Raw genomic sequence first — 27937 nt, forward strand, 5'->3', positions numbered from 1 at the left:
ATAAATTCAAACATAAACTCCGAGAGACAGTTTATTTTTAGAATGGTTTTCCGTTTTTGATTAAATTGTTTTTGCCATCTGTAAGTACAATTTTCTATAGACATCATTTTATACAAATTAAATGTTCCGATACATTCAATGAAATAATTACGATTTTGAGAAAAAGGTTATAAGCGCATCTAAATCATTTATTAGATTAATCAACTGCAAATTAAAGATTATCATTTTACAAAGACGTGATAGTTATAAATACTTTCGCATTTCAATCGTGTAAAACTTTTAAATTGTACTTCTTATTTTTAATATACTGCGATGAAAAAAAAATTGCAGTAATTTTTATATTGTTTTTTTAAAGGACTTTTTACTATTTATTTTCTTTATTCTTCTATTTTTTTGATTTTTTATTTTCGAAATAAATACCAACTAATGTCGTAATGCCTCATTTTGATGAATAAGCAAAATCACGCCCGTAACATGAATTACTATCTAGGTGCCGGTATAAATGTGACCATTTCCTTATTTTTAATTGAAAAAAATAATAATAAAATGTTGTTTATCCCAGCGGTCTGGAAGTGACTGATTTACTGTCTAAAGCAAGAATGCTATTGTCGGGACACTGGGTATGAAATATGCTTCTACTGCCCTGGGTCAAAAAAATCAGAAAAGTCCCAGGGCACGAGTAATTGTTGGCCGCATGCTGAGTCACTCAAAATAAGTAGTATACACATTGTGGAAGGTGAAAAAGTGAAAAAAAAAACAATTTCTCACATCACATAAATTATAGACCGAGGCAAAGCTGAGTAATAAACCACTTGTCCCTTTTTTACATGTCCCGTAATCTACTTCTTTGTACATTTCAAATAAGTTTTTTTTAAAGTATGAAGCTCTTTTATTTTAATTCCTAATATTGGTAAGCACTTTCATTTCTATTGGTTACTGATGAATGTAATAATGATTCAATTGAATTCCTCATTTTTCGAAATAATTGATCAGTTATAAAAAAAATTTGGCCAAAGAAAATTAAAAGAGAAAATAATAAATTGTTAGAAGTTTCGAAATAATTTTTGATAACTGTTTTATTTTACTGAAAAAATCCAGTTTATTTATTTTATTAGGTAACAAATTTTTAATTATTAATCAAATTTGATGTCGTTTTAACCCTGCAAACGAATTTCATAATCTATTGGTTATTTATATTATGCAGGAATAATTAAACAATAATTCATTTTTATGTTTATGTAGGTATAAGTGAATTGCTATAACCAATTAAGTACATTCAAATTTCGATAAATTTTCTAATGATTTGCTGAAACAAAATATATTTCATGAACTCATTTCAATGTGGTCTACTAAATAATATTAGCGTAAATAACTTATTAAAAAAAGCATTATTTAAGCCTAAATTGTTCATTTGATAAAAATGTATGAACTCATTTTGCATTAAATTTCATATAAAATCAAATATTAATTGTTTACAGAACAAAGAAATAAGGAGCGCACATTTCTCAATTTTTGGTAATAGCTGTACAAAATTAATTTATATAATGCTCAGACGATTATTATAGTGTACGTTTGTACGTATTACTTGTAAGATCTAGTATTTATTATAAATTACTTGTGATTGTTCGCGTAGGAGACTCGACATAAAATCAGAAATTCGTCGATAATTCAGTAAAATTCAGATAAATTTAATTATCAAAAAAAAACATTCAAATCGAAGCTTTTAATTTATACATTTAAATTTTATGGTAATTGAACTTTAAATTCTAGAATCAAGCACTGATAAGTAAAACTATGAAAAATATTAAAAACATTTCAAGCATAAGTGAGCGAATAATTTACAAAAGTTTAAAGAGCATGTGAATTCTGTACTATACTAATTAATAAAGATTTGAGTATTCGGTTTCTATGAAATCGTACCGTTTTGACGAGGTCTTAGCTATAAAGATCAATATTTAATTTAGAATTTACATCGTCAACGAAAAGCGGTCAAATGTAACTAATTTGTGGATAAATAATTATTTAATAAGAACTAAAATTATGGCTCTGTGTTGAATTGCATTGCTTGATCAAGTATTTGTAAAGTACCTCAACAATGCAAAGTCCATTGTAATTCACAGGTACTTAATCAAAAAATACACTTCTACATTCGATGTTGTTATTTTCTCATCTATCGAATAGTTTTGTTTATCATTTGTTAACTATATTACATATTTGAAACCATCATCATTTCTCGTGTGAATCTTAAAATACCCATAAAAACATTTTCATTTTAATGGTTTGCTTTCATTGAAGTGCAAAGTCGCCCGCCAGCAAGCGAAAGTTTCGTAGATCGCAATGTAGTCTTTGCACTTTATAGCTTTGCTGTACCTGATATTATATCTTCGTACAATTGGGGAGTAACTTCCACATACTCTTTGTTACCAGCTCTGAAGTAAACTTTATCTTGAATTTTATTGGGATCGAAACCCTCTTTCTGTAAATTGAACTTCTTCAACTTGAAAGTGCTGGTAAGTTCAAGCTCTTTCACTATGCGAAGGAATATTGGACGCGCATAGGACGGTAGCGATTTATCCAATCCTTCTGCAAGAGCTTTGAAATCCAATAAACTCTCAGGATCCACAATTGCGGCCATACCAGCTCGACCTTCCATGCCGGGTACCTGCGTGAGATTTAATTTTAGATATAGGAAGTAACGTTTAATTTTAATGATGATATTTTTATGGCACTTTACAACCATATAAAAATTTTCATAGAATTTTTCTGGACCTTTCAATGGATTTTTTCAATATTAGAAAATTCGTATTACTCACTAATAAAGAGTTTCCATAAAAAAATTCCGAACAATTACTTCGTTGATTTTTTTATTCGTTTATATTTTCTGGCAATTCATGTTTTTTTTTTAAATTCGTTCATTTGTCGTAACTTCTCAGCCGAAATAATTGCATGGATTTACAGGTGGATTATCCACGCAGTTTCAACGTGGATTTTGCGTGGAAAGTGTATAGATTCTATTGTTTCGATTTTCGTAGTTCCTTGAAAAGGTATACGAGCGTGAAATTAAGTTTTCAAGATATAACCGACAAATCTTTGCAGATTTTTACAAAAACGATCCATGCAGATCCCAGATGGAATCCTTGTACTTTCCATGTAAAATCCACACCGAATCCACAGATTATGTCATTTCTGTGAAATATCAATGCTTAAGGCCGTAGCTCAGAGCGAAATGATCGAACAAACGAGTTGTGTCGTGGTGATAATTTAACCCAATGTTGTGATTATAGCCATTGATATTTCAAAAAGGTGTGCACCCTCTGGAAATCACTTTAAATAGTACCAGTAATGAACATATTTAAGAAAAGTAGGAACATCCGGAAAAATAAATAACGCAAAAAGTTACCCACTTCTAATACGAAAAATGGTTTACAGAAACTATTGTGTCGTAATAAATCATACAAGTTTTTTGAAATTTAACACGTTTGAAAATTTTCAATTTTACCTATGCTTTCGTTTAATATCCCCTTAAAAATAAAAAAATATCAAGCATTTTATACCTGCACGCCATAGACTGTAGTATCACGATGCCCTGCAACATTACTCACAACTCCCTCTACTTCGGCTGTAGCCACATTTTCTCCTTTCCATCGGAATGTATCACCTGTTCTATCTTTGAAATAAAAGTAGCCGTACTTATCTTGAACTAGTATATCACCTGAAAGAAATCATTTTCATATAATAATAACATTTACATTCGATGAAACATAATAATTATTATGTTTCAAAATTATAATTTAGCTAATCAATTGGCTGAAAAAAAATTGATTTTCTTCATAAATTAAATTTATATTTGAAGAAAATCATGATTCTCAAACAGTATAACTTATGCTGAATGAATATCAAATTTTAAGAGAACAGCAAATCTTTGTACTTTAATCTCAAAAAAAGTGTTTGAAAATAATCATTTTTGCCGGGCTTAGATATTTCCTGAACGTAAAAAAAAGGAATGTCAAACTCACCTGTTAGAAAAGCTTTATCTCCATTAACAAATACATTTTCAATGATTTTTTTTCTTGAGGCCTCCTTATCCAAATAACCATTAAACTCTCTAGAAGCATTGCCTTGCTTTATTAGTCCTATGAGCATGCCTGGCTCATCTTTATAAAATTAGAAAAGACATTAGTAAGTGTTGTGCAAGCGCAAAAAATGTATGTTCGATTGAACAACTTACTGGGCTGCGCTCGTATACAAAAACCATCCTCGTTTCTAAGTGGTTCGTTTGTATCATTATTGATACGAATAATTGCAACAGGGTGAAGAGATTGTGGTAAAATTGATGGTACAAAACCAACGGCGCCGACAGTGTTATCGACATTAACTAAAATCATGGTAACGATTTTTCATAAAATAAAAAACGTAATAAAATTATTGAGACTTACTTATATTAGCGTTTCCTTCGCTCGAACCATAAACTTCATTGACTTGTTGAATTTTGAATCTATTTACAAAAGTTTCCCATATTTGCGGTCGCATTCCATTTCCAACCATTAGTCTAACTGGATGCTTAGTATCTTCAGGCCTTGGCGGTGCCGATAAAAGATAGCGACACATTTCACCAATATATTGAGATACCTTTATGAATAATTTCATTAGTACATTATCCTAGCATCGGTTATTTTTAAAAATATCTTCTAACTTACTGTGCACTTATATTTAATACAATCCATCCAGTAAGTAGTAACCGAAAATTTAGTCCTTAAAACACTAGGTATACCTTTTATTAATGCACAACCAGTGCCTACTATTCCACCAGACATATGGTATAGTGGAATGGGATTATAAATAACATCACCTTGCCTTAGCCCAAGCATATGATAAGTAGCTGTTTGTACAAGCAGATACCTATTGTTGTGAATAAAAAACAAATTAATTCTTTTTATGACTAGTTAATTTAAATACAAGAATATTTTTCGGCAAATTCATATAAATTTTTCCGATTTTCGTGTTTATAAGTTAGAAGTGTACGCGTCGCAACTCGTCCGTTATCATTCGAGGCGCTATATGCGCTCCTCGATACACGATAAAATATTTAATCTCATACAGATATGCAGCTCATCATTTTCATTAAATTGATTTACCTTCGTGAAAGCGTATAAAAAAAATATGGCTCAAAGAAAGATGGTATAAAAAAGAACTGACCTTGAATTGGGAAATAGTGCTGCTTTTGGTAAACCAGTAGTTCCGCTAGTATAAATATAGAGTAAGTTATCTTTGTAACCTGGCACTTCTGTAACAGTAGGTTCATTATCGCTGGCTTGCGAGATCATTAAGTCTAAATTTTTAGTATCATCTTTGTGAAGGGTACTGCACCCTTGCTTATAACGCTCTATGTTCTTCAGTTGAGGGAGAATATCTTCGACAGCTTTAAAAATATTGAAAAAACAAAATTTAAATTTAGTTCGAACAAAAAAATCAGAAATACAGCAAAGTTAATTTTATTTGAAAAAATCTCTAACCAGCACTAAGCTCAGCAGCATAAATGATTGCTTTCACTTTAGCAACAGTCAAACAATGCACGAGTGGTTGAAGTCGTAAATTCGTATTTATTAGGGCGGTCACAATTCCAAGTTTTCCCAATCCGAGCCAAGTGGCCACGTACTCTGGTTTATTAGGCATAAATAATGCGATTGCATCTCCTTTGACATAACCTGCGCGTTGAAATACCGATGCTATTTGCTTGCTGTATCTGTCTATCTGCAATGGTATAAAATTTGCAATTATAAACATATTATATACATTGCAAATCGATAATACATCGATTACTTACGTCTAAATTGGTCCAAACTTTGTCTTCGAAAATAAAACAAGTTTTTTGTGGATCAATTTGAGCTCTTTTTTGAAAAAGTTTCATTACTGTTAAATTGTTCTTTGCATAATATCGAGTTTCTCGATCAGCGTTTATGTAACGGTAAAGAAATCTGTAAAAATATGCGTAATTATGCGTATAATTTAAACAAATATGCTTAATATAGTACGCTTTTGGGTTTATAGATGTCTCTGCATCTCTGTACTTGGTAAAGTATTGCTTTTATTGATAGATTTTCATAACGATCTTAACTTTTTAATTTTTAAAAAAGTAATAATTACAAGTCGTAAGCTAGCTCAAGTTCTTATTGACCAACTTCGTGGTAACAATCGGTAACATCATAAGACTACGTAGTAAATGCGCTCGTTAATTCAATTAATTATTATCAAGTACTTTGAATTATATCGATTGAAAAATTAGACATGGATATATGTAACAAACACAAATTTTTTTGCATTAAGAAATTTTATCCATTAAAGGGTCCATAATTCGATAAACAAGTTTTATGAAATCGGCGCTCGCACTTATTATTCGAATGGAAATTCGATCAAAACATCTGAAGGAAATTTTTGAAGTAACTTACTTGATATCTCTTGGCAGTGTCCTTAGAATTATATAGATTTTTCGGTGCCAACTCCAAATTAGTGGTAAAATGGCGGTTGCTAAAAGAATCTGTACGAATTTATTAAGGAACCCAAGTCTTGAACCTAAACTTAGAACTAATATAAAACTGACAGTCGCGATGATAAAAAGCGCGCATCTGATCCCCATGGTGAAGTATGTTGTGTGGCTAAAACATATTAATTATTCATCATCAAATTATTGGTCGGCCAAGAGTCGTCATTACAAAAAGAATAATTTTTCATTTATTCATTCGCGTAATGTATTTTAAATGTAGGAAAACGGAAAACTCAAATAATATGTTCGATGTGTGTAATGTAAAGTTTTACTGGCGAAAATGACAACCTTCCCCTAATAAAAATGTTTGTCGAATTATTTTTTAACGAAATTCGATATTATTCATGAGACTTGATTCGTAAATTTTAACGCTTTTTTATTAATAATTTTGCGAAAGTTGTTGAAAAAAATTTCCCGTTGAAAAGTACACTTCTAAATTATTGTTTGTAGATTTAAATGATTCATGCGTCGAATATGCACATAAACTAGCATGTGACCCATCGATTAAAAGTATAGATGTGCGGACGCCCCTGATATGTAAATGTTTTTATTCATATTTATTTCTCCGGAGGGGAAGTAGTACGCGAGTGTGAGCAATAAAGCGCAGTTGCGTATTCTCAAATGATATGATATATTGATAATGCATAAATAGACAGCAGTGTCAAAGAGTAAAAAAAGTTTTTTCTAGCATGTATAGATGATCTGGATTAAATATGCAAAACAATCACGCGATTATTTTTGTACTTTGACAAAATTGAGCGTCGAAAAAAGGATTCGTTCGGATCCACCATGTGAGGGGGCAAAAATGTGAAACTCTATTCGGGTTGTGGTTAACTTCGTACGGTCGTGCGAATACTTGCACTAATACTAAGTAGCTTCGCAACTACTACGATTTTATCGATCGCACTAGCGTATACACGAAGGGAGCATGAATAAAAGAGATATGAAAATATGATTGCAAATGACATTATTGCTATTCGTGAGTGATTATTTTCTCTCGGTGTGTGATAAAATTTAATTAACTTAATATCGCCTCGTTGCTCAATCTCCTAGGAATAGGGATGTTTTCAGTCAGTAATATCGTGTGTCGCGAAAGCGAGAGAGAGAGAGAGCGAGAGATTAATTGTTATTTTTTAAATGGCCAGCATCGCTGACACTTGTCAATATAGTAATAAATTCAAACTTACGACTTAGATTCGAAGCGCAAAAATTAAAACACACTCGTTGTCAATGCACTACCAAGAGACTACCGTCTCCAAAACGTCCTTCTCTGGGCCAGCACAACTTCACGTTGCTTTCATCGACCCCATGTTAGAGGGAGAGAGGGCGCACAAGCAGCAGCAGTAGCAGCAGCAGCAGCAGCAGTCTGTGCCCAGTCGAACAAAAGAAAGACAGAGACAGACGTATATTAAGAGTCGCAGTGGGCACCGATATATATAGCCAGACCAGCAGTGGCAGCAGCGGTGGTGGTAGTGTTTCTATAGCCACTACTGCGATCGTCTCCGTGCTCCGCAGCACTATGCGCGCCGTCGCGTCGATCCAGTCGTGGTGGAGTTGGATTTGTCGGAGGGTAAAAAAGCGGGAGAAATTTTGCAGGCAGGCAGAAAAAAAAACCCACGAGTCGTTTAAACGTGGAGTCGTGTTCGCGACTGCTGCCGTTCGGTGTGCAGCGATCGGAGAGCAGCAGCAGCTCCAACACGCGCAGCTAAGAACACGGCACACACGATCAGCGGAGTAGAGAGAGCCGTTGTTTTTTTCTCTTTTACTTATTTTTCAACCCCCTCTCTCGTTTAAGCCCTACGCGGACGTTAACTACTACTACTAACACTCCACTGCTACTGTATATAGCGACTGTAGCGGGCACTCTGCCTTCGGCGTGTACCTATCTATATTTACAAATTACGCACGCTGTATACACTTACGCTCCGTCGACGACGACTACTACTATATGCGGCGATGGGTAAATGAACCATATATTTATTGTACACCACGTTCGGAGCGAACTTTCCTACGTCATGTTATCGCCTCGAGTAAATATATATATAATAATCAAAGCTCTGCTACACACGAGAGCTTGATGCAAAGCATCATAAATGAACCTACTATTATTGCGGAAGCAGCGAATGAATTGAATATCTCCTTTTACTCACCTATCTCTCGGGCATTAAATGTGCTCTCTCTTTCTCTGTCGTTTATCAGCTCAGCAGCAGCAGATAAAAATATATATATAAAAAAAAAACAATGTTACTTTTATTTTCACGCTATTGTTTAATAAATTACAGTAATTATTTATTTGTGATTTTTATGCGTTTGTTTGTAAAGAGTGTCAATCTTTTTTTCCTACGTGGTCGATTTTGCGACAAAATTTACTTTATAAAAGTATAATTTTTATCATTTCAAATACTATTAAAAAATTGATTCAAAAATCCAAGGATGATATAATAATGCTTATTACAATTTCTACGAAACTAGATTTACATTTATAGGTGAAGCTATCTGAAGTCAAAGGTCACAATGTTCGATGTAAACTGGGTTAAAAAACGAATAAATCTATATTTTTTCCCCAATATAGTTTTTAATTAATTTCAGTATCATGCGTTTTTAAATATTATAAAATAAACAGATCATTTGCTCATTTTTCAAATTATTTTTCAATTCAATGAAAATCTAATTAATTGACTTGATGCGTTGTTTATAAAGTAAATAATTTAACTAAAATTTGATGTTTAGTCATAAAAATAGTTATTTTTGATTTTCATTTAATTTTTTTGCATTAACGGTCTAGGAGTAGAAGTTCATTACCTATTTTTTTCTTTTTGTTTTTTCGGAGATAATCGTGAAATTTAACATTGACAATCTCGCTTTGAATTTCTCGTTGAAATTTCTGTCAGCTCAGTTGATTAAATTAAGAGACCAATGATTTAAAGATTATATATTTTATTGCTCAAGTTCATCGGATACATCAAGATTAATTATCAACAGGAAAAAATAAATAAATCGATTGCTTTTGTATCAATAATTCACATTTGAATTCATGAATATAATTGCAGCAAGCACTAGGACTACGAATAAGAGCTAAGTGATCAGGAGCAAATAAAGTTATTGGTGCGCGGACCAAAATTTGGCGCTCCATGTGGGCGTTTGCACTGGAAGGTCCATAGTCTATGGTATGCAACGTGACTGATTTTGGATTCAGTCCCTTTCGCTAAATGAATACTTATGAAATTTGAAATAGCTTTTGTCACTACAGAATTTAGTTATTTTCATACTGGTTCGAACTCGTTCGATTAAAACTTTTATTCGCTTAGCTCACATGTCAATATCAAACGCATTGGGAAATTCTTATAACTCTATACGGATCCTCTCTTCAAAAAATGTGACAAAGCCATTTACGAATAAAAGAGCTATATAAAATTAATTTGGCACGTAACTCGTGCGTATCCTGCGAAAACTGTAAAATTGGATATATTTATTCAATCGATTCAATTTATTAAGTATATTTACTTTTCTACAAATAAATGTATTCATTTTTTCAAGACTTGAACGCTGAATTAGTCTTCTAAATAATTATACTACATCATATATCGTGGTTTTTGATAAAATTTGACATATTGAAATTGTTACGTTTATCAGATAATTCGTCAGTGATGCGCCATAGCGACATGGGCCTTGAGATTTTTCTTTTGTGAAAATGACTTACCGCACTTATTACATGCGTGGGTATTATTTAGTTGCGATGATTTGACATGTTGCCGGAGACTAGTTTGATTCTTATACTTTTTTTCACATACATCACATGCGTACGTGATATTTTTATGGATAGCATTCATTTGGATTTTATGATAACGATTGCTTGAATACGTCTTTCCGCACAATTTGCATGTGCAAGTAATACCATCATGTGCCGTCCTGACATGGAATTTAAGATCACCTTTTTGTGCATATGATTTTCCGCATATATCACATGCATAGGTGATACCCTCATGAGAAGATTTTACATGTCTTTTGAGAAGACCCTTTTGATTAAACATTTTTCCGCATAAATCACATGAATGTTTGATACCATTGTGTATCGAATCTATATGCATTTTGAGAGTATTCTTTTGTGTGAATTTTTTTCCACATGTATCACATGCATGGGCGATACCAACATGCGCCGAATCGATGTGTTTTTTGAGATTACTTTTATCAGTAAATGACTTTTCGCAAATATCACATGCATGAGTGACTTTATGATGCACCGAATCGATGTGGATTTTGAGACTACTCTTAGTTGTGAATTTCTTGCCGCATGTATCACATGCGTGTGCGATTTTGTTATGCACCGAATCGATGTGTTTTTTGAGACTTTTATTCCATGTATATGACTTTCCACATGCATCACAAGCAATGCCAGTACCACTACGCGTTGTTATGATTTGCGTTTCAAGTCTATAGTTATCGGTCAACTCTTTTGTGACACTGTTTTCCTCTCTTGGCTCGCTGAGACCACAGTCGAAATCCATATTCAATTTTTTTGCGCCGTCTACGATAGATTCTTTTTTTACTGCTCCCAAAGTTTCTACTTTAATTTTGTTTTGAACTTGATCAATATTGCTATTTTTCAAATCCTGAAAATTATTTTGTAAACAATCCTCAATTTTTGTAACCACTAATAAATTCACGTCGGGCTTCATGTCCTTACATTCAAACTCGATTTTCACCTCATCAAGATTACCTTGATGATTTTCGTCAGATTTTTGAAGCATGTGAATCTGAATAAAATAAAACTAATTTAAAGTTTTGTTATACATAAATGTTTCCAAAATAAAAGCATGTAATTATCCCCTTACTAGATTATCTTGCGGACATCTGAAAAATCGAGCACTTTTTACATCGAGAGTCTTGTCAATAATACCGTACTCATTTTCCATAAGCGATCCAATGGGTTCTTTTTTTACCCTGAAATAGTTATAAGATTGAGTATTGTGCTATAATATTTTTTTAAATTTATTCTCATGTAAACAAAATTACTTGACGACACAGCTAAACATTTTACTGAGTTCCATCTTGCTAGCTTGTAGATCTGTTAACGATTGGTCTTTCTGTTATAATGAATTAAATAATATTTACAAATCGTGAAATGAAAATTCAGACTTACTAAATTAGTAAATAGTAATAAGGCATCACGTGTTATTGAAGAAATCACTTTATTCATAGGCCTATAACGAACAACAATCATTTTTCTGTAAATATTTCCCTCTTATAAATTTTCTCATATAAATTATTTTATCGCTAAAAAATAAATGAAGGTAAAAAATGATTCTACGGCGCGCTGAGAGATAGACAAGTTTTGAAAAGATCAACCGGTTTTGTTCACTCGTCGCGTTTTATCAAATTACTTCAAATTGCTCTGTATTTGAAAAATAATCTTTACTGAATCGAAGATAAAGTTATAAATAGTATCATAATTACTACAAAAATATAATCCAATTCTTTCATCACTACTAAATGCGTGCAAAAGTAAAAATAAACATTTAAATGCGTAATCCATGCATCCACCGAAATCAAATTCTCATCCAAATGGATCGTCATGATTTATAGATATAATCATAATATGACACAACGAGGAATGGTGTTACGGAAACAATATGTTTAAGAATTAGGATCAACGAAATTAAACTTCCGATTGGTTAATAAATATTACAATTACAATGGAGTAAAAGTAAAGAGTGTCTCCCGTGTTGTGTATACGATTTTTTTCCATACCTTGGCATGAAAGTCGAATTTCCCGACCGCGCAGTGAGAGGGAAATTTTACTTTCGGTCAAGGTATGAAGAAAAGTAGTATTCTGTTTCAAATTGTAACACGAATTTGCTTTTTGTAATATTATATTGCACATCGGTACGAAATACAATCAGAATTTGGAAACTTAAGCTTCGCATTTTTGGTAAAGAGTATCCAATGATAAGTTGATCAATATAATCCACTCGTCGAGATTTTGTTTAGATTTTTAGTGTAAAATAGTTTGCCATAAGTCACTTTATTACTTTTTTCAAAAAGAATAATCGACAAGTATTCATTTAATTACATTCAATTTTTTTCTACAATGCAGTTCTAGTAAATGTGTAACTATGTGTAATAATGTGGAAAAAAGTTTGGTTGTATCTAATTATAAATTTTTTAATGACATTGTTCAATTTTCTTATAAATCATATTTTTCCTTAAATTAAAAAATAAATTTGTACAAATGGTAATAACAAAAATCAGTTATTTTAACATGATATGCTTATTTATACAAAAGTACAAAATACAAAAATATTTTTATGCATCATGAAAAATACACAGCCAAATAAAACTAAGAACAAAGGCTTCTTACTTTATACTAATATTAATATTTTTTGACATCATAATCAAATAAGTTATTTTCATTATTTCAAGTAAAAAGTATAACGAGTAAATATACTTTAAGAAACTAATATCGTTACTCAAAAATTTGTTCAAAAATCATTCAAATCATGTCCCATGAGTTTTTCATCGTCTGATTCTGAACCAGAATCAGATGATTCTGGTGGACCAATATTTGTGATATTCATGCGTTTCTTATATTCTGCAAAACTTTCTCTCTCTGTAATTATAAATGTGAAATGAAAATTTCATAATATTTGTAAAACAGTTATTACTTCAAGAATAAAAAATATTACCACCCGCATTTGCGTAAGGATTATCCCAGCTCTTTTTAACAATATGGTCAGGATCTCTAAGAATAAATTGATTTTTTTCCATATTCATTTGCAGTCGTGGCCAATCATTCCCTGTATAAAATTTACTCATAAAATTAATTTATTATGCTTGAAAATCTGTGATAAATAAACTATTTTGGAAACATACACTTATGAGCTTTGATTAAACATATTTTAATTTCTCTGCCAACATTTTTATGACTAGTTTTTTCCGCAATCACTGTTCCACATAAGTTTATTCCCCAAAAATATTTTTGATCATTGCATGAAGTCCTGAAATTTCAAAATCATTTGAACAACATAATCAAAATCTCTTGATGTTATTGTATTTTGGGGTTCTTTCATGTGACAATTATACACCATTTGGACAGACAAAAACAATGAAAACTTTTTCGTTGTCTCACCTAAATATTAAACTATCGCAGTCCACTTTCAGGTAATATTTTTCAACGTCAACTAGCATAATACGAATGAAAATTGCACAATCGTTTTGATACCAATAAACTCTAGGAGTTTTGAATGTGCTTGTGAGGTTAGGACATGGTTGATAATTGTCTGTATTAACATTATTCATGATGACTAAATCAATATTGGTTTCAGAAATTTATAAATTTTAGAATATTATTGTAAATTTGTTAACTTTGTAAACGATCGAATCATGTACGACAGACTAATGTCAACATAGCAATTCTCAAACATGTGCGTTCAGTGCGTTGCCACTCCGGAGTCCGGCGGTGTGTTAATATCCTTACCTATCAAGAGATGGCATTGTAACAACCAAGAATGAGCCGAAGACTAGTTTATGTGATGAAGTCAATCGTGAATACTATGTGGATAAAAACACTTTACCTTACTTACAACTTAATATATTTATTGTTACTAATGCAGTAAAAAAGTTTAATATTCAATTTTTAAAGTATCCAAACGTAGAACTTGACTTGGAGTCTTTTATAGTTATAACTTCAAACTATCCAAGTCATTTATATTCTACAATCAATATGTTAACTGTACTTTTTTTTGAGATTGTCAGCAACTTGTGTGGAAGATTTACAGGATTGTACTTAATTGATGTTGTTGCAACATTATTGTAGTTTTATGATTATGCCTTTTTTTGAGTTCAATTGCTGTGACTTTTTGCCATGTCAAGGTAAAATGCTTTTCAACTCTTCTCAAAAGTTGTTGAAGCAATTCCAATCTAACAATAATGTAAGCTATAAAACTTTTAATACAAATTCATTCATGCTTACAATAATTACATTAATTTCAATTAAAATACAGGTTGTACATGATGATGAGGGTCAATTTTAAAACTTTAGTATTATTAGTATTAGTGGCAATTCTTAGTTCTTTATTTACATCATGGAACCGATGTAGTACATTTTTTATAAAAAATAACAAAATTTGGAAATCACAAATTCAACAAAAAGTAAGTAAATGTATTAATAGCACTTAATCTCTCAATGTTTCGTATTTAATAACTCAATGTTTCATAAAAAAAATTTGATTTTTAGAATAACTTTAATGATCTCAATTATCAAGAAATTGGATGTTTGATAAATGGCAGAGAAACAATTAGCTGTCGTAAAGAAGGAGATGAAGTTTATGTTCCATTTTCTTTTTTAAAAAAATATTTTGAGGTAATATTATTTGATTATTACTAGATCTTTCAATTAAATTACTAGATAATTTAATTAATAATTTTACTGAAAATTCAACTCATTTCAGATTTATGGCAAAGTAGTAACAAATGATGGATTAACAAGATTTGATTGGTATCACAGCTATTCAAAAATTATTGACCAAAAAACGAAATATGATCCAAGAGGAGTATTTATGACTTTTGAAAATTACAATGTTGAAGTTAGAGAAAGAGTAAAATGTATAAGTGGCGTTGACGGTGTTCCAATTTCTACTCAATGGGAAAGCCAAGGCTATTATTACCCAACTCAAATAGCACAATTTGCATTATCCCATTATAGTAAAAATCTTACAGAACCAGAATCTGTAAAAATAGTTATTGAAAATGCAGATACTGTTAAACCAAATTGGTTTGTTCCTCATGGTTCAGTTGTTAGTAGGATTTATGATAGGCAAGTTAATAGTTATGTGTTCAAATTTGAGTCTTTGGAAACAAGTGATTCTGGTATTTCTCTAAACTTGGACTATATGTTAAAACTTACTTTAAAGCTTGATTTATGCTTAATAGATAATAGCAGTATAACTGTTGAATTACAGTTAAAAGATAGAAAAGATACTTATTATTTACACTATATAAGTAATAATATTGTCTTGAATTCAAACAATAATAATATATACTATGGAATCGGACAAGTATATAATCAATGGAAACGCTTAACTAGGGATCTAATTATTGATTTACAAAAGGGTTTAAATTTTATTGATAAAACAAAAAGAAAACTTTTGAGATCGAAATTAAAAGTTGTTAGAATAATATTAAATGGTTCAGGTATGATAGATAATGTTACTCTATCTACTAGTGAACATATGGAGCAATTTTTTGATGCAGCGCGATGGTTTGTGGCTAATCAGAATATTACTTCTGGAGGATGGCCTAATCCTGTTAAACGAAAAGTTGCCAATGGTATGGCTATTCTTGAACCTGGGTGGTATGTTTATAAATTAAATTTTAAAATTTTTCCATGTAATAAATATATATACTAAATTTCACATAATTTTTCTTCAGGTATTCCAGTATGGGTCAAGGACATGCTTTATCTGTATTATCTAGAGCTTTTTATAATTCTGGAGAAACTAAATATCTGGAAGCAGCTATTAGAGGACTTCAACCATTCCATGTATTATCAGCAAAAGGCGGGGTTGCAGCATATTTTTTAGATAAATATGTGTGGTATGAAGAGTACCCAACTACTCCTGCATCTTTTATACTTAACGGTTTTATTTATTCACTGATTGGCCTGTATGATCTTAAGAGTGTTGCATCTGGAAAAGATGCCAAAGATGCTGAACAATTGTTTAATAGAGGCATGACCTCTTTAAAAAATATGCTTACTCTTTTTGACACTGGCTCTGGAACAACATATGACCTTAGACATTTTACACTGAAAATAGCTCCTAATATTGCTCGATGGGATTACCATTCGACTCATGTAAATCAACTTCTTTTATTAAATACAATTGATAATGATCCAATATTTTTAACAACTGCAGAGAGATGGATAGACTATATGAATGGTAAAAGAGCATCTCATAATTAGCATTTCAACTATGCCCATTTCATTGCATAATAGATTATTTTGAGAAAAGTATTTGTTTTTTTTTTGTAATTGAAAAAAAATTTTGTAAGATAAAAATATTTAAAACGGTAGAATTAAGAGATTTTGTTGTACTTGTTATACAGTATTAGTATATTGTAAAATATAAATCTTAAATTATTAACTTTTTTTACATTTTTGTTTAATGAAAATATTTTATACATAAGTATGAGTTTAAAAATGTTAAAAATAACTTTTAGTTACACTTGATACATATTGTAAATAGAATAAAAAAATTGTAAAAAAACTAACTTAAAATCTATTTTTTTAACATAAATATCCTTTCAGAGACAATTAACAGTTTCTGTCACAACCGCTGTCAGATCTATTCAAATAATTTGAATTTATCATAAATACTATTTTTTAAGTGATAATGTCTCAAATGTTTAATAATGTGTCAAACGCTTATTAAAATTTAAACTACAGATAGCTTAAATTTCTACGACTCTTTGTTTATTGCTCCAACGAATAACATAAAAGAACGAAAAAGAGTGTGAGCCTGAAAACAGAGTAGGTCCGGAGCTTTTTCGCTGGAATCGGGCTTCTGTATAAAAACGTGTGTAATAGTTGAAAGAGACTTATATTCGAAAGACTTCATTGATATTTTCTAAATGATGCTTCGGAAACTTTCGTTGTAAATAATTTCATAATGTACAATTATGTTTTCAGAAATTATGCAGGAAAATAAAGTATGAAGTTTACTGCACGGTTGCGGAAAAGTTAGCAGGAAGATTACTTGAAATTGTCCGCGTCAGATTCCTTATCTTGGAAGTTTCGTCGAAACTTTTACACGTGTGTTTAGGAGGAATTACCGGTAGCTTATTCAAATAACGTTCAATGAAACTTCCCGAGTATCTCTAGCGAGTTGAAAAGCTTATAAGTTTCTATTATGTTTCTGGCATGGTTTCAAATAAATTTACCTGAAAGGTTTTGGCAAGTTTTTTGAATCACCCAGTTAGTGTTAGTTGTTAAGCCACTAGTTTGAAGCTGCAGAATTGTCACAACATTTTCGATCGTAATTTTACTCACTCGTAAGGCGAATTTGTTAAGCTGTGAATTTACGAACGCTCTTCATTTTTTCTATTAAAAACAAGTATATTTTATCAACGGAAATTAATTTAATAATCGACAATGATTGGCCTCCGCTTTATTACAAACTAGATTGAGCCGCCATGCAAAGTACTTACAGAATCACAGATGATAGCTGCCGCTCTGCAAAGTTTACTGATCTTAGAAGTTGGATGTTTTGTTGACTTAGTAGATCATCGTCTAATAACCCTAAAAAGTATCGGTATTCATTTGTATCACTGGTTTCTGTTGAGAGTTTGAGACGCTCGCAAGCAACAAATCAAATGTTAACAGAGGTGAAGTCTACTTATAAATTACGAAAATCTGAGCGATGCCGGTTTTACTGATTAACCTGCAATAAGAGAATTTTGAAGCAAGAAGATGAAACAAACTCATGAACAAGACAACATGTAGAATGCGGGCACAATTTAACGATTTTTCACGCATAAGGTAAAAACTTCCACTGTAATTTAATATTTTTCAGCACCAAAAACTTTTAACTCAATCATAATATCAAAATATATTGGTTGTTGTTTCATTCGAATTAGTCCTAGAAACGACTAGTCAGAATTCGAAACAGCTTTTTATTACATTAATAATAAAATCGTTCACAGCCGTCATCATACAAAGAAGATCGGGGAATTTCGGGTACTCAGATTGTATGATTCGAGTCGTTAATTGAAAATCAATTTTAATGTAATTTCAAGAAGTGTCTGTCAACAAGATAGAGGTAGATGAAACTAAGTCAAAAAATTTTGCAATTAACGACTTTCCAGAAAAAAGTTTTAGTTTTCAATTAAAACTTAGTTACAATTTTTAAATTTTATGCATTTCAAATTTATGTTAACTAGTTTAATAAAGAAACAAAAGATCGAAACGGGATCTTCTCAGAAATATCTCTTACTTTATTGACTTACTTATAAATAAGTTCATTTATACTTTTTTTCAAACAGATATGTTATAAAATATTTACATGATTTTTTCCGTACAATAATATTTTAGCAAATAAAAAGTAATTACAATTCCAAGATATACAATTATTTGATAGCATAAATTTAACTAAATTTAAGATAAAAAATACTATTTATTAGAATTATCTTCCACGTTCAAATTAAAAGCAAAATCTCCTGTGTTACATGGAATAGTTGGAATACTAGAACCTTGCACAGAAAACCCATGATAATCCTCTGATATCATATTCATTGGTATTGAAGAAAACGACAAATTTTTATTTGTACATTCAGAATTATTTAAAGAGCTGCAACTTGAATTACTTTCCATTAAATCATTACTAGCATCATCAAAATCATCATGTTTCAAATCACCACTATCACTATGAATTTGTGTTTTTGTACTAAAGTTATTATCTGAAAGAGATAATTTTGGACATGGAGATTTTTCTTGCAATAAATTTGAATTAAAATTATTTGGTTCAGTCATGTCTTGTTGTACATGATTTTCAGGTAGCTCATTATCCATCTATAATTTAAAAATAATGTGGTTTATAAATAAATTCCACTGTAATCTTATAATTTTTTACCTTTCTTGCCACTGGTGAAGGCATTCGCAAACTGGTACCGACGTCACCATCCAACTGTAGTGACACTTTTTGATTTGTACTGAACTTGAGAGAGGATTTGTTTAATGCATCAATCACATCAACCTGTATTTTATTACAAAAATCCAACATATCTATTTCTAAGTTTTTAGATTCTACAAAAATTTTCTCATTTTCATTTTTTAGCTCTTGAAGTAGATTGATATCTTCACAAATTAAGTGTAAATTCTGTAAATAAATTTCATTTGAAATGCATTCTTTGCAGAATAAATAATTTAACAGAGTTCTTACTTCACAGATCATAAGAGCTGATTCCCATGTATTGGCAGGTACTCCTTCCCCCGACATGTAAGCATTAAAATCACTTTTAGTCATATTTAAAGATTCTGCCGTTAAGTTTTCAATGAATGATACAGCACAGCACTAAAAAAATAATCATCTAACAATTATGTTGTTTATATATCAATAAATTCAATAAATGTCAATAAAAATAATCTACCAAATTTGTAAAATAATATCCACTCTCTCCAGTCATCAATCGACTAGCATTACAAAATCTAGTGATAAAATTTATGTTACTTTTCAATCTAGCTGGATTTGCTTTTAGCACAATAAAGATTAAAGCTGGAAGAAATTCATCAGCAGATGCTGGTCCTCCCACTGATTGTTGAAGTAGTAAAAATATATTACTACAACAGTGTACAATACATGCAAGTTTTTCTTGTGGTGCTTTAGCCGCATCCATATTTAATAAATCTGTAGAAATTAAAAATTTATGGTTAGATTTTTGCTAAAAGAATACCAAGATTAGTATGAACTTAAAAATTTTTAAAAGAAGTTTCTTATTGAATATTTCTTTAAACAAGTCTTTTTTATTATCCTCTTGGCAATGATGCCTTGTTTAAAAAAAATATTTAATAAAAATTCTAGAAAATATTCTTTTTCACTGAAGCTTAGGTATTTAACACTATAAGAAGAATAACATAAATAAAATAGAATTTTACCCATCATTGATGTGTATACAAGTTCTCTGACTTCAACACTTGTTTCATGAATTTTGCATTCTAAATTTTTGACGCTAACCCAATTTAATTGTCTTATTCTTTTCTGAATTTCCAGATCATTTTCCTCATCGTTTGTAAATGGAGGGCAAAATAATAATCTATATAACATTGTCATAGTATATTTTTCAATATAATCGAGTAATCGTTCTTTTACTTCCAACGAAAATTCTATATAAAAATTTAAACCATTACTTTGATTTTGTTACAATCATAAAACAAAGAAAAAAGTATCACCTCTTTGATCAACTTTTTCTTCTAAACTTTTTGAGCAATTTTGGTAAAATATCTGCGTCAGATCTGACAGCTTTTCAATTTTTTTTCTATCCTTAGCTTCTAGAATTTCAATAAGAAAATGATCCATTTTTCGCTGCAAATCCTTCAAAAGCGCTGTATCCAATACTTTCAACAAGTCTTGATTATCAGCGCGAATTTTATCCAAATCAGATGCGTTGCTATTGTACAATTCTCTCAATAAAAACTTTTGCTCCTGTCCCTTTGAGGGCAATTTTCGGAGTCTTGAAAATGCATTCAATTTAGATTTATTTTTATCTTGCTGTAGGAGCTTCTGATCAGCAAGTCCGACGTTTTCACTGCAAAGACATAGTCATTAAAATTTTATAAAAATTTCCTAGTTAGTCAAATTACCTATCGCGATTTTGGCGAAGTGCTTCACGTTCCCGTTCTTCTTGCAAAGCTCGTTGCTTTTTCCGATGACAAACACTGCAATAACCTTGCCAAGCAGCATTGCCATAATAATCGCATCCACTTTTGCACTTTAAGTCTGATTCGACAATTCGGCATTTAGGGGTTAATGTAGAATACATTTTGAGGTATTAAAATTAATTTAAATTGACTTGAACAAAAACTCAATAGTTAGGGACTATTGAAGACTAATGTTTACACTGCCTACTACACTATCATTTTGTTTGAGAGTAGAAAATAATTTGCTTAGCATGGCACACAATTTTTAACTCAATGATCGAATTACCACCTATGTTTATAAAGTTTTAATGAAAACCTATAGATTATTGAGGACTTTTAAATCACATTATATGAAAGTTAACTTAAGTATTCAAAGAATGAATCATAATTTTTCTACACAAGCCACTATAAGCTCCGATAACCTTCGTATCCGACTTTGAGAAGCACCTGATAAAACTTGTTCGATTGTGAAGTATGAATGTTTTGCGCAATACTTTAGACATTAATTCATCGGTTTACTGATCGAAATTAGAAATGGTGTTATAATTCACCGAAAGTTTTTTAAAGTATTTGTAAATGCTGTCAAAGGCCTGTGCCCCGTACCGCACTGCGAATTGCGCAATACTGGCGATAGCAGACAGCTGTCATCGATACTTGGCTTATAATGAAGGAAAAAGTGGGGTATGACGGGGCGCTTTCTTGAATAATTTGAAAACTGCGATCACCTTCTTACGTGTCCGTTTATCTAATTGAAAAATTATCAATTTAACCCTTTTAGTTCGGGACGGACACATTTTTGATACTTTATTGAGCCATTGTACTTTTACTGAAAATGGAGTTTGGAGAAATTGCGAGTAAGCATGTTCTACGTAAAATAAAATGAAATTGATGATGCCGTTATCAGATTTTCGAAATAATAAAAATCCCAAAAGTTATGGATGGTTTTATCCAAAAAACGCGATTTCGAAAAAAAATTCTTTTTTCTTTTAGAATTTTTGCATGAAAATCTTTTAAATCCTGGCGTCTTGGGCACAAATAAAGCCTCCATGGGCCCTTATCTTAAAGTCATGACGATTCCAACTAGTGAACTATAATTTAAGGTAAACAAAATGTCGACTGTAAAACGAAAATATATAAGAAAATTTCTGGAATTGTTAACTCAAAAAAAAAGGATTAGAGGAAAAAATTTTACAGATGAAAATTTTTTTTGATCAATACTAAGAATCCATCATTTTTGAGTGGCTTCTCCATGGAAAACTAACATATTTCGGTGTTCTCTAAGGAAAAATATTACTTTTCGCCGTTCTAGATGGAAAACTAACACATTGAAATAATACTTTCAAAAATAATTTTAGTTAATGTGCAGATAATAATAATCCATGTTTCTCATCAGCAACTCGACTATCTTCTTGTTGTTATAGCGCAAAGCTATGCATAATGGTGTGTTACCATCTTTGTCCTGAGCATCGATATCCACCAAGACATTCATTTCGAAGAGCACCTCAAGTAGGGCACTAGAACGATGCATCTTGCAAATAAAGTGCAGAGGAGTCGATCCAACTGTATTGGTTAAATTTGGATTACACCATTTCTAAGCGGTAACTCGCTCAGGTTTTTGTGTCCACCGGACAGAGCCAACGGCAACGGTGAGTTGCCGCGTTTGAGCAAAATCTATATGATGTTCCCGCGGCATTTAATTGATGAGACTTACGCTGTGAATTTTTTCGAAGTAATATCGAGAAGATTTTGTCAGCAATGGGCACTGGATCCTTTCATGAATCTGACTGCTACCGACGGCCGATTCTTTGCTGCGACATGATCATCGAGAATCTGCACGAAGATTTATATAATATTTGCTTGGCGGTTAACAGCCTAAGCTCATAATGGCAATAAGCATATTTGGATTCAAATAAATTATTCATTCAAAAATGAGTTTCGGTTTATTATGCTAAGCAAAACGAAGTCCTTTGATATCAAAATGGTGTGACCTTGTAAAACGAAATCTCAGTAAACATTCTGCCTATAGCATTCAAATTTTAATGACAACTTTTTGTGCTGTATAAAATGAAGGTGTGCGTACAAAATATATTTTTCTCCATTTTCACATGTATTATTGAACAAGTTTTAAATGAAGTTCCGATTTTTTTAATTTTGAAGTTGGTTTTTTGACGGTACAGATTTATATTTATTTTACGATACTTTGCGAAAAAAACTGCCCTAAGATTATTATAGTTCCTTGACCCGCTGATTTTCCTGCAATGGAAGTGTGCCCCTGATGGATTTTAAAAAATATATTTTGCTATGATATTATTAAAAATAGAAAAGTAATCGATTATTACCATTAAATTTATTTAGTTCTTTGCTGTCAGGTTGAACCAGGATAATAGTAAACAACTGCTGGTGCGGTCAATTGCCAGTGCGCTGCTTGTAGTTCTATTAATTGCAACAAGGTTTTACGAACTGCAGGAGAAGTTATATCTTCATTTAAAAATGCATCTCGAACATTGCCAAGTAATTGGTGCAATTGAGTTGGAAGTTCCTGTGATAGATCTTTTCCAACAGATGTCAAAATGTAAAAAAGACAATGAATCTGTACGCGAAAATAAAAACGATGTTTATCTTCTCATAAACATTATTGAATGAATATTCAAATAAGTGTTAAAAAATTTAGAAGTTTAAAGAATCATACCTCTTCGGGGGAATTGATAATCGGTGGAAAAAGACAATCTTGGCAACATTTCCAAAGTAAAGTGAGGAGAACTCTTCCAGGAGGAACTCCTTCTTGTTGCGTTTTTAATTGAAGTTGACGACGTTTTAACTTCAGATCAACAAGTTAATATAAGTTACTAAACTGTACTTTACAAAATTATTTTGAAGATACATCGTCATTGATTGACTCAATAAACTGTATCAGAGCTGTTTTTAAATATTAGACTCAATTTTATGAATAAATTACAATACAAATATTTACCTGACAATACATTTCGTTTAAAAATATCATAAAAGCTGAAAAGTTTTTATATATTTGTTTTTTTTCTTGGTACCATTGTTGACAAGTATTAAGTAATGATTCAAGAAAAGTTTCCTTGACTTCTTTCTGTAAAAAATAAGTTACTTTAATTAAATACTCACTAAATATTATTTTATATTCTTTTATATTTACTTGTATTATGTGAATACATATTTTCGCAGCTGTGGCAGCGTAATTTTGATTTTCCATCACGCGCTCTAATATATTCCGAACAAGTTCCATCAACACTCGAGCACTCAACATATTTGGATCTAAAATAAAATTCATTTCAAATTTTTTTATGAAATCTAATATCATATCAACAATTAGCTCGCAAAAAATCGTAATTTTACATGCAGTATTTACCGTCAATCGCTTTCAGCAGTCTCTGATAAATTGCAGGTGGAAAATTTCCCAACTCCACTGCAGCAGTGATATTTACTGCTCGGGCTGTCGAACTTTCTGCTGAACAAAAGCTCTTAGAGCGTTTCAAATCGTGCGAAGAGGCAAATGATAATGATTTCATAAGTTTTCCTGATTTGAGATTTGATTTTACTTCATACTTATCCACGCAAAAGTGTACCCTACCGGCATTCTGTGAAAGAACATTACTTTTTACTACATTTAAAGTCCCATTTGTAAATTTGTATCGTATTAATTTTTAGCCAGACGAAGAAAACTGCTTATTTAAAAAAGAAATAGTATAATTATTACTATTAAGCACTGAAAAAATATATTGACAGAATTGTTTAGTTGAAAACCAAATTGTCGCTTTTGAACTCAAATATCAATATTGAACATTCAATTTTTAATATTATATTTAAAAACTAAAAGACATTGATCTATCGCAATGTCGCGTGAAAGTTTATTTCACGTATCGTGAAAACTGAAAATCCATTTTCACTGAAAATTCATTTTCAGTTTTCATGACATATAAAACAAAGTTTTCTTGATGTGGTAGATCAATTTAATCAGCACAATCTCTAATATTGATACTAGAACAGTGATGCAAATTTTGCTTAATAGCTACCACCATCATCATTATTATGAAAATCGATCATTGAATGCATTCATTTTTTCAAAAATAATGGGTAAATAGATCCTCACGTGCATAATATTACTGTTCGGAGAAACATTAAAAACGTGTGGTTGATGAATCGATGCTGCCATGGGATGAAAACTAGGCAAGTGATTATGAGATCCAGATAACATCTGGGGTTGAAAAGGATACTGATGTTGCTGTTGTTGCTGTTGAAGATGATTTTGCTGTTGCTGCTGCTGATAAAAATATCGGTGAATATTTCCACTAGATTTGCTGTGCTGCAGAGAATGCATATTATTTAAAAACATTTGGGATCTGCAAAAAAGGAGCACGAAAGTTGCCGTTAGAGATTTGTATTTCTATCAAGAAGTAAGTTAGCTGATAGGATATAGAACAATCTTACTTTGGTGAATGAAAATCGTTCTGCTTCATTGTAAATTCTTTGGCATGTACATTTAATTGCGGATTTGTCGTATGAATCGTTATTCCGTCTGTTCTAACGCCTGTTGTTAAAAAGTAAAAATTATTTTTCAATGGTTCAATTTATTTCTTGTGAAAAATTATTATTCTATTCTTGCATTTTTACACGGTTTTAATATTTAATTATATTTTATTTTCTTACCTGGTGGTCGATAAATTTCGAGGGATGGTTTTGATTTAGAAGCCACTAGGTCGTTATTCCGTTTCGGTATAATTGCATCCTTCATCTTAAATTTACATAATATTTAGCATAACGATTGAAATAACTATATGTTCTAAAGTACTAAGATTCATTTTTCATTGGTTTTATATTTAATCCAAAATCAATCAAAGCCCTATTGTGAACAGTCTAACTGATTATTACACAAATGATTAAACATATCACGCTGATTATTAAATATGTTGAACAACCTTAAATAGAGTCTACAAAAACAAGCAAAATAGTAACCAAAAACAATAGCAACAAATATGCATGGAACCACCCATAAAATTATTATGAAATCAAATCGTTAATACTGTGGAATTAAATATTTGCTATCATTGCGAAAAACTGAACTGAAGTAAATTACATTATCATTTCAAACTTATTATGCTATTATTATTGACAATCCATACTTCAACTTTTGTTAAATCGTTAAAAGTGCTTTAAAATTTTCAATAATTCTTGCATTCACGTGTAAATTGAAACGTTAGAAATAGAAGTGAAAAAGTACTTTTTAGGAAACTTACAGTGAAAGCTTCTTAAAAAACATTTTGAGTAAAAGACTTGCGATAAGATTTTTTGTAAGTGCTAATTGCTGCAACGGTTCAAGATGAAAATTTGTCCATACCCCGGTGAATAAAACGAGAGCCAGACATTATTGTAGTGTGTAAGTATGACGCCGTTGAGTTTTGTACTAAAGTAAACGAACTCGTTCGGTTTCATGCGATGACTCTCGGACTAATATTAGACTGACGCTGCAGCTGCTCTTAGTAAACGCTATGTCGGGGAAACTTACCAATTAAAGTATATGTACGACTAATAACTATTATTTAACTTGGCATTATTCAAACACATTTAAATAGTTTTCCAGTCAATAATAAAAATTTTTTAATAGTAGATTTTCATTGAAATATGTTTACCTACGATATAATGAGTTACGTAGGAAAAAATCGTTTAATGTAGTACTGTAGAGAATATTTGAAGTAGGATCGACTATTATCGTATGCAGTCAACATAACTTAAATACACGTACAATTCTCAATACGATCCTAGTATTAATCACACCTGAATTTTCAAATTTGAAAAGTTTCAATGAAAGTAATTTAAACAGAATAAAATTATTATTATTTTAAATGAAATATTTAGGTAGCATGAGGACTTGAGTGAAAGATTTATCACAAGTTATGGTTTGCGTGGAACATTTTAAAAAGTAACAAAATAGTCTATGATATATACCTCTTTTAATGTTCTTTACAAAAAGTCCTTGATACTTACTCCTGCAGTTATCTATAGTTAGTCTTTTTAATGTTAAGAGTTGAGGGCACTCTACATTACACTAATTGATATACTGTGCACTGCTGTACCGACACATCTTGTTTTGGGTTTTATCCATAAAATAAACGAATCATTTATTATTTGAAATATTAACAAAAAATCGGAATAAAAATAAAAGTCGGACGAATTTTATCAGGAAATTTTTCTTCAAAGTTTAATTATTTTAAATTTTTGGCAAAAGATTGTTGTTCGAAGTTACTATGAGAATCAAAAAATAAACAATTTCCATTCCAAAAAGTCTGAACATTAACTTAGGATATTAACCCTCTGCAACAATTTAAATGGTCAGTATAGCAGTAGGTTTTAGCCAATATACCTTGCCCTTATCAACAGTACACATTAGTAACTCCCGCTGAATTTTTAAATTCAAGCTTAGAAACAGTGATGAAGAAAAATGAGTTGCATACAACTTCTATTTTATTTTTTATTTTTCTTACTCAAATAGTTTCTTAATTAAGATTGAGTAACGTTTATTGAACTTCATCGTTATCGAATAGTTTTATACGTATTCGCAGTTAAACAAATATATTTATGGATAAATCGATTGTGCCATCTCGCTCAAAGATATTATTGTGTTTTTTGAAAGTTATCATAAATTTTTAATATTACAGGATTTTTTTTTAAAACATATCCATGGATGCTATTTTTTACTCCCGTAATTCTCCGTGTTATATAATGTGCTCGAGTTTGCCTCAGATGTATCAATGTATTTAAAGAATGAAAAAATAACGAATTTGGGGATAAAAAAGAGCACGAACAAATGATAGTTGAAATTGACGAAATACAGTAGAAAAAAAATATTGCATGTAGTAAGAGTGATTTATTGTACAAGAGTATCAAGAAATTATTTATCAGGAGAGAGGGAGTAGGAGGCCACGAGTGCTGAAGTCATGGTGAACGCTCTGCAGTGTGCTCACTAT

General features: G+C 31.0%; 6 protein-coding genes across 8 annotated transcripts; 1 reads left to right on the plus strand and 5 right to left on the minus strand.

Moving 5' to 3' along the window:
- Window positions 1-1085: 1085 nt before the first annotated feature.
- Window positions 1086-8668, minus strand: LOC106654802 (long-chain fatty acid transport protein 1-like). Its single transcript, XM_014374826.2, has 11 exons — window positions 7729-8668; window positions 6447-6653; window positions 5825-5975; window positions 5514-5751; window positions 5197-5419; window positions 4698-4899; window positions 4437-4629; window positions 4229-4375; window positions 4017-4154; window positions 3555-3712; window positions 1086-2662 (listed from the first exon to the last, which is right to left on the minus strand). The coding sequence occupies exons 2-11, from the start codon at window positions 6632-6634 to the stop codon at window positions 2354-2356; spliced, it is 1947 nt and encodes a 648-aa protein (XP_014230312.1). The 5' UTR covers window positions 6635-6653; window positions 7729-8668; the 3' UTR covers window positions 1086-2353.
- A 1867-nt stretch (window positions 8669-10535) lies between these two features.
- LOC106654519 (GDNF-inducible zinc finger protein 1-like) lies at window positions 10536-11610 on the minus strand. Its single transcript, XM_014374438.2, has 4 exons — window positions 11555-11610; window positions 11374-11482; window positions 10693-11295; window positions 10536-10619 (listed from the first exon to the last, which is right to left on the minus strand). Exons 1-4 carry the CDS (start codon window positions 11587-11589, stop codon window positions 10536-10538), a joined length of 831 nt encoding a protein of 276 aa, XP_014229924.1. The 5' UTR covers window positions 11590-11610.
- A 934-nt stretch (window positions 11611-12544) lies between these two features.
- LOC106654807 lies at window positions 12545-13976 on the minus strand. The gene is made up of 4 exons (XM_014374834.2): window positions 13668-13976; window positions 13412-13536; window positions 13225-13335; window positions 12545-13148 (listed from the first exon to the last, which is right to left on the minus strand). Exons 1-4 carry the CDS (start codon window positions 13835-13837, stop codon window positions 13021-13023), a joined length of 534 nt encoding a protein of 177 aa, XP_014230320.1. The 5' UTR covers window positions 13838-13976; the 3' UTR covers window positions 12545-13020.
- Window positions 13977-14058: 82 nt separating this feature from the next.
- LOC106654805 (D-glucuronyl C5-epimerase) lies at window positions 14059-16603 on the plus strand. 2 transcript variants are annotated; one of them, XM_014374828.2, is made up of 5 exons: window positions 14059-14469; window positions 14542-14689; window positions 14775-14900; window positions 14989-15890; window positions 15968-16603. In XM_014374828.2, coding segments are annotated over exons 1-5 (1710 nt in total). In that variant the 5' UTR covers window positions 14059-14467; the 3' UTR covers window positions 16500-16603. The 2 variants fall into 2 exon arrangements, with proteins under 2 accessions (XP_014230314.1, XP_014230315.1); XM_014374829.2 differs by having other exon boundaries at window positions 14059-14333.
- A 2007-nt stretch (window positions 16604-18610) lies between these two features.
- On the minus strand, window positions 18611-21557 carry LOC106654803 (rab5 GDP/GTP exchange factor). The gene is made up of 7 exons (XM_014374827.2): window positions 20892-21557; window positions 20481-20836; window positions 20187-20414; window positions 19682-19938; window positions 19474-19605; window positions 19165-19410; window positions 18611-19103 (listed from the first exon to the last, which is right to left on the minus strand). Exons 1-7 carry the CDS (start codon window positions 21068-21070, stop codon window positions 18705-18707), a joined length of 1797 nt encoding a protein of 598 aa, XP_014230313.1. The 5' UTR covers window positions 21071-21557; the 3' UTR covers window positions 18611-18704.
- Window positions 21558-22639: 1082 nt separating this feature from the next.
- On the minus strand, window positions 22640-26390 carry LOC106654806. Of its 2 annotated transcripts, none has more exons than XM_014374831.2 (10): window positions 26210-26390; window positions 25623-25707; window positions 25404-25503; window positions 25066-25315; window positions 24325-24553; window positions 24112-24230; window positions 23920-24045; window positions 23638-23766; window positions 23288-23538; window positions 22640-23201 (listed from the first exon to the last, which is right to left on the minus strand). In XM_014374831.2, the coding sequence occupies exons 2-9, from the start codon at window positions 25705-25707 to the stop codon at window positions 23314-23316; spliced, it is 1263 nt and encodes a 420-aa protein (XP_014230317.1). In that variant the 5' UTR covers window positions 26210-26390; the 3' UTR covers window positions 22640-23201; window positions 23288-23313. The 2 variants fall into 2 exon arrangements, with proteins under 2 accessions (XP_014230317.1, XP_014230316.1); XM_014374830.2 differs by having other exon boundaries at window positions 22640-23220.
- Window positions 26391-27937: the final 1547 nt, after the last annotated feature.

The sequence above is a fragment of the Trichogramma pretiosum genome, unplaced genomic scaffold, assembly GCF_000599845.2.
Source record: "Trichogramma pretiosum strain Unisexual culture from Peru unplaced genomic scaffold, Tpre_2.0 scaffold63, whole genome shotgun sequence".
NCBI lineage: Eukaryota > Metazoa > Arthropoda > Insecta > Hymenoptera > Trichogrammatidae > Trichogramma > Trichogramma pretiosum.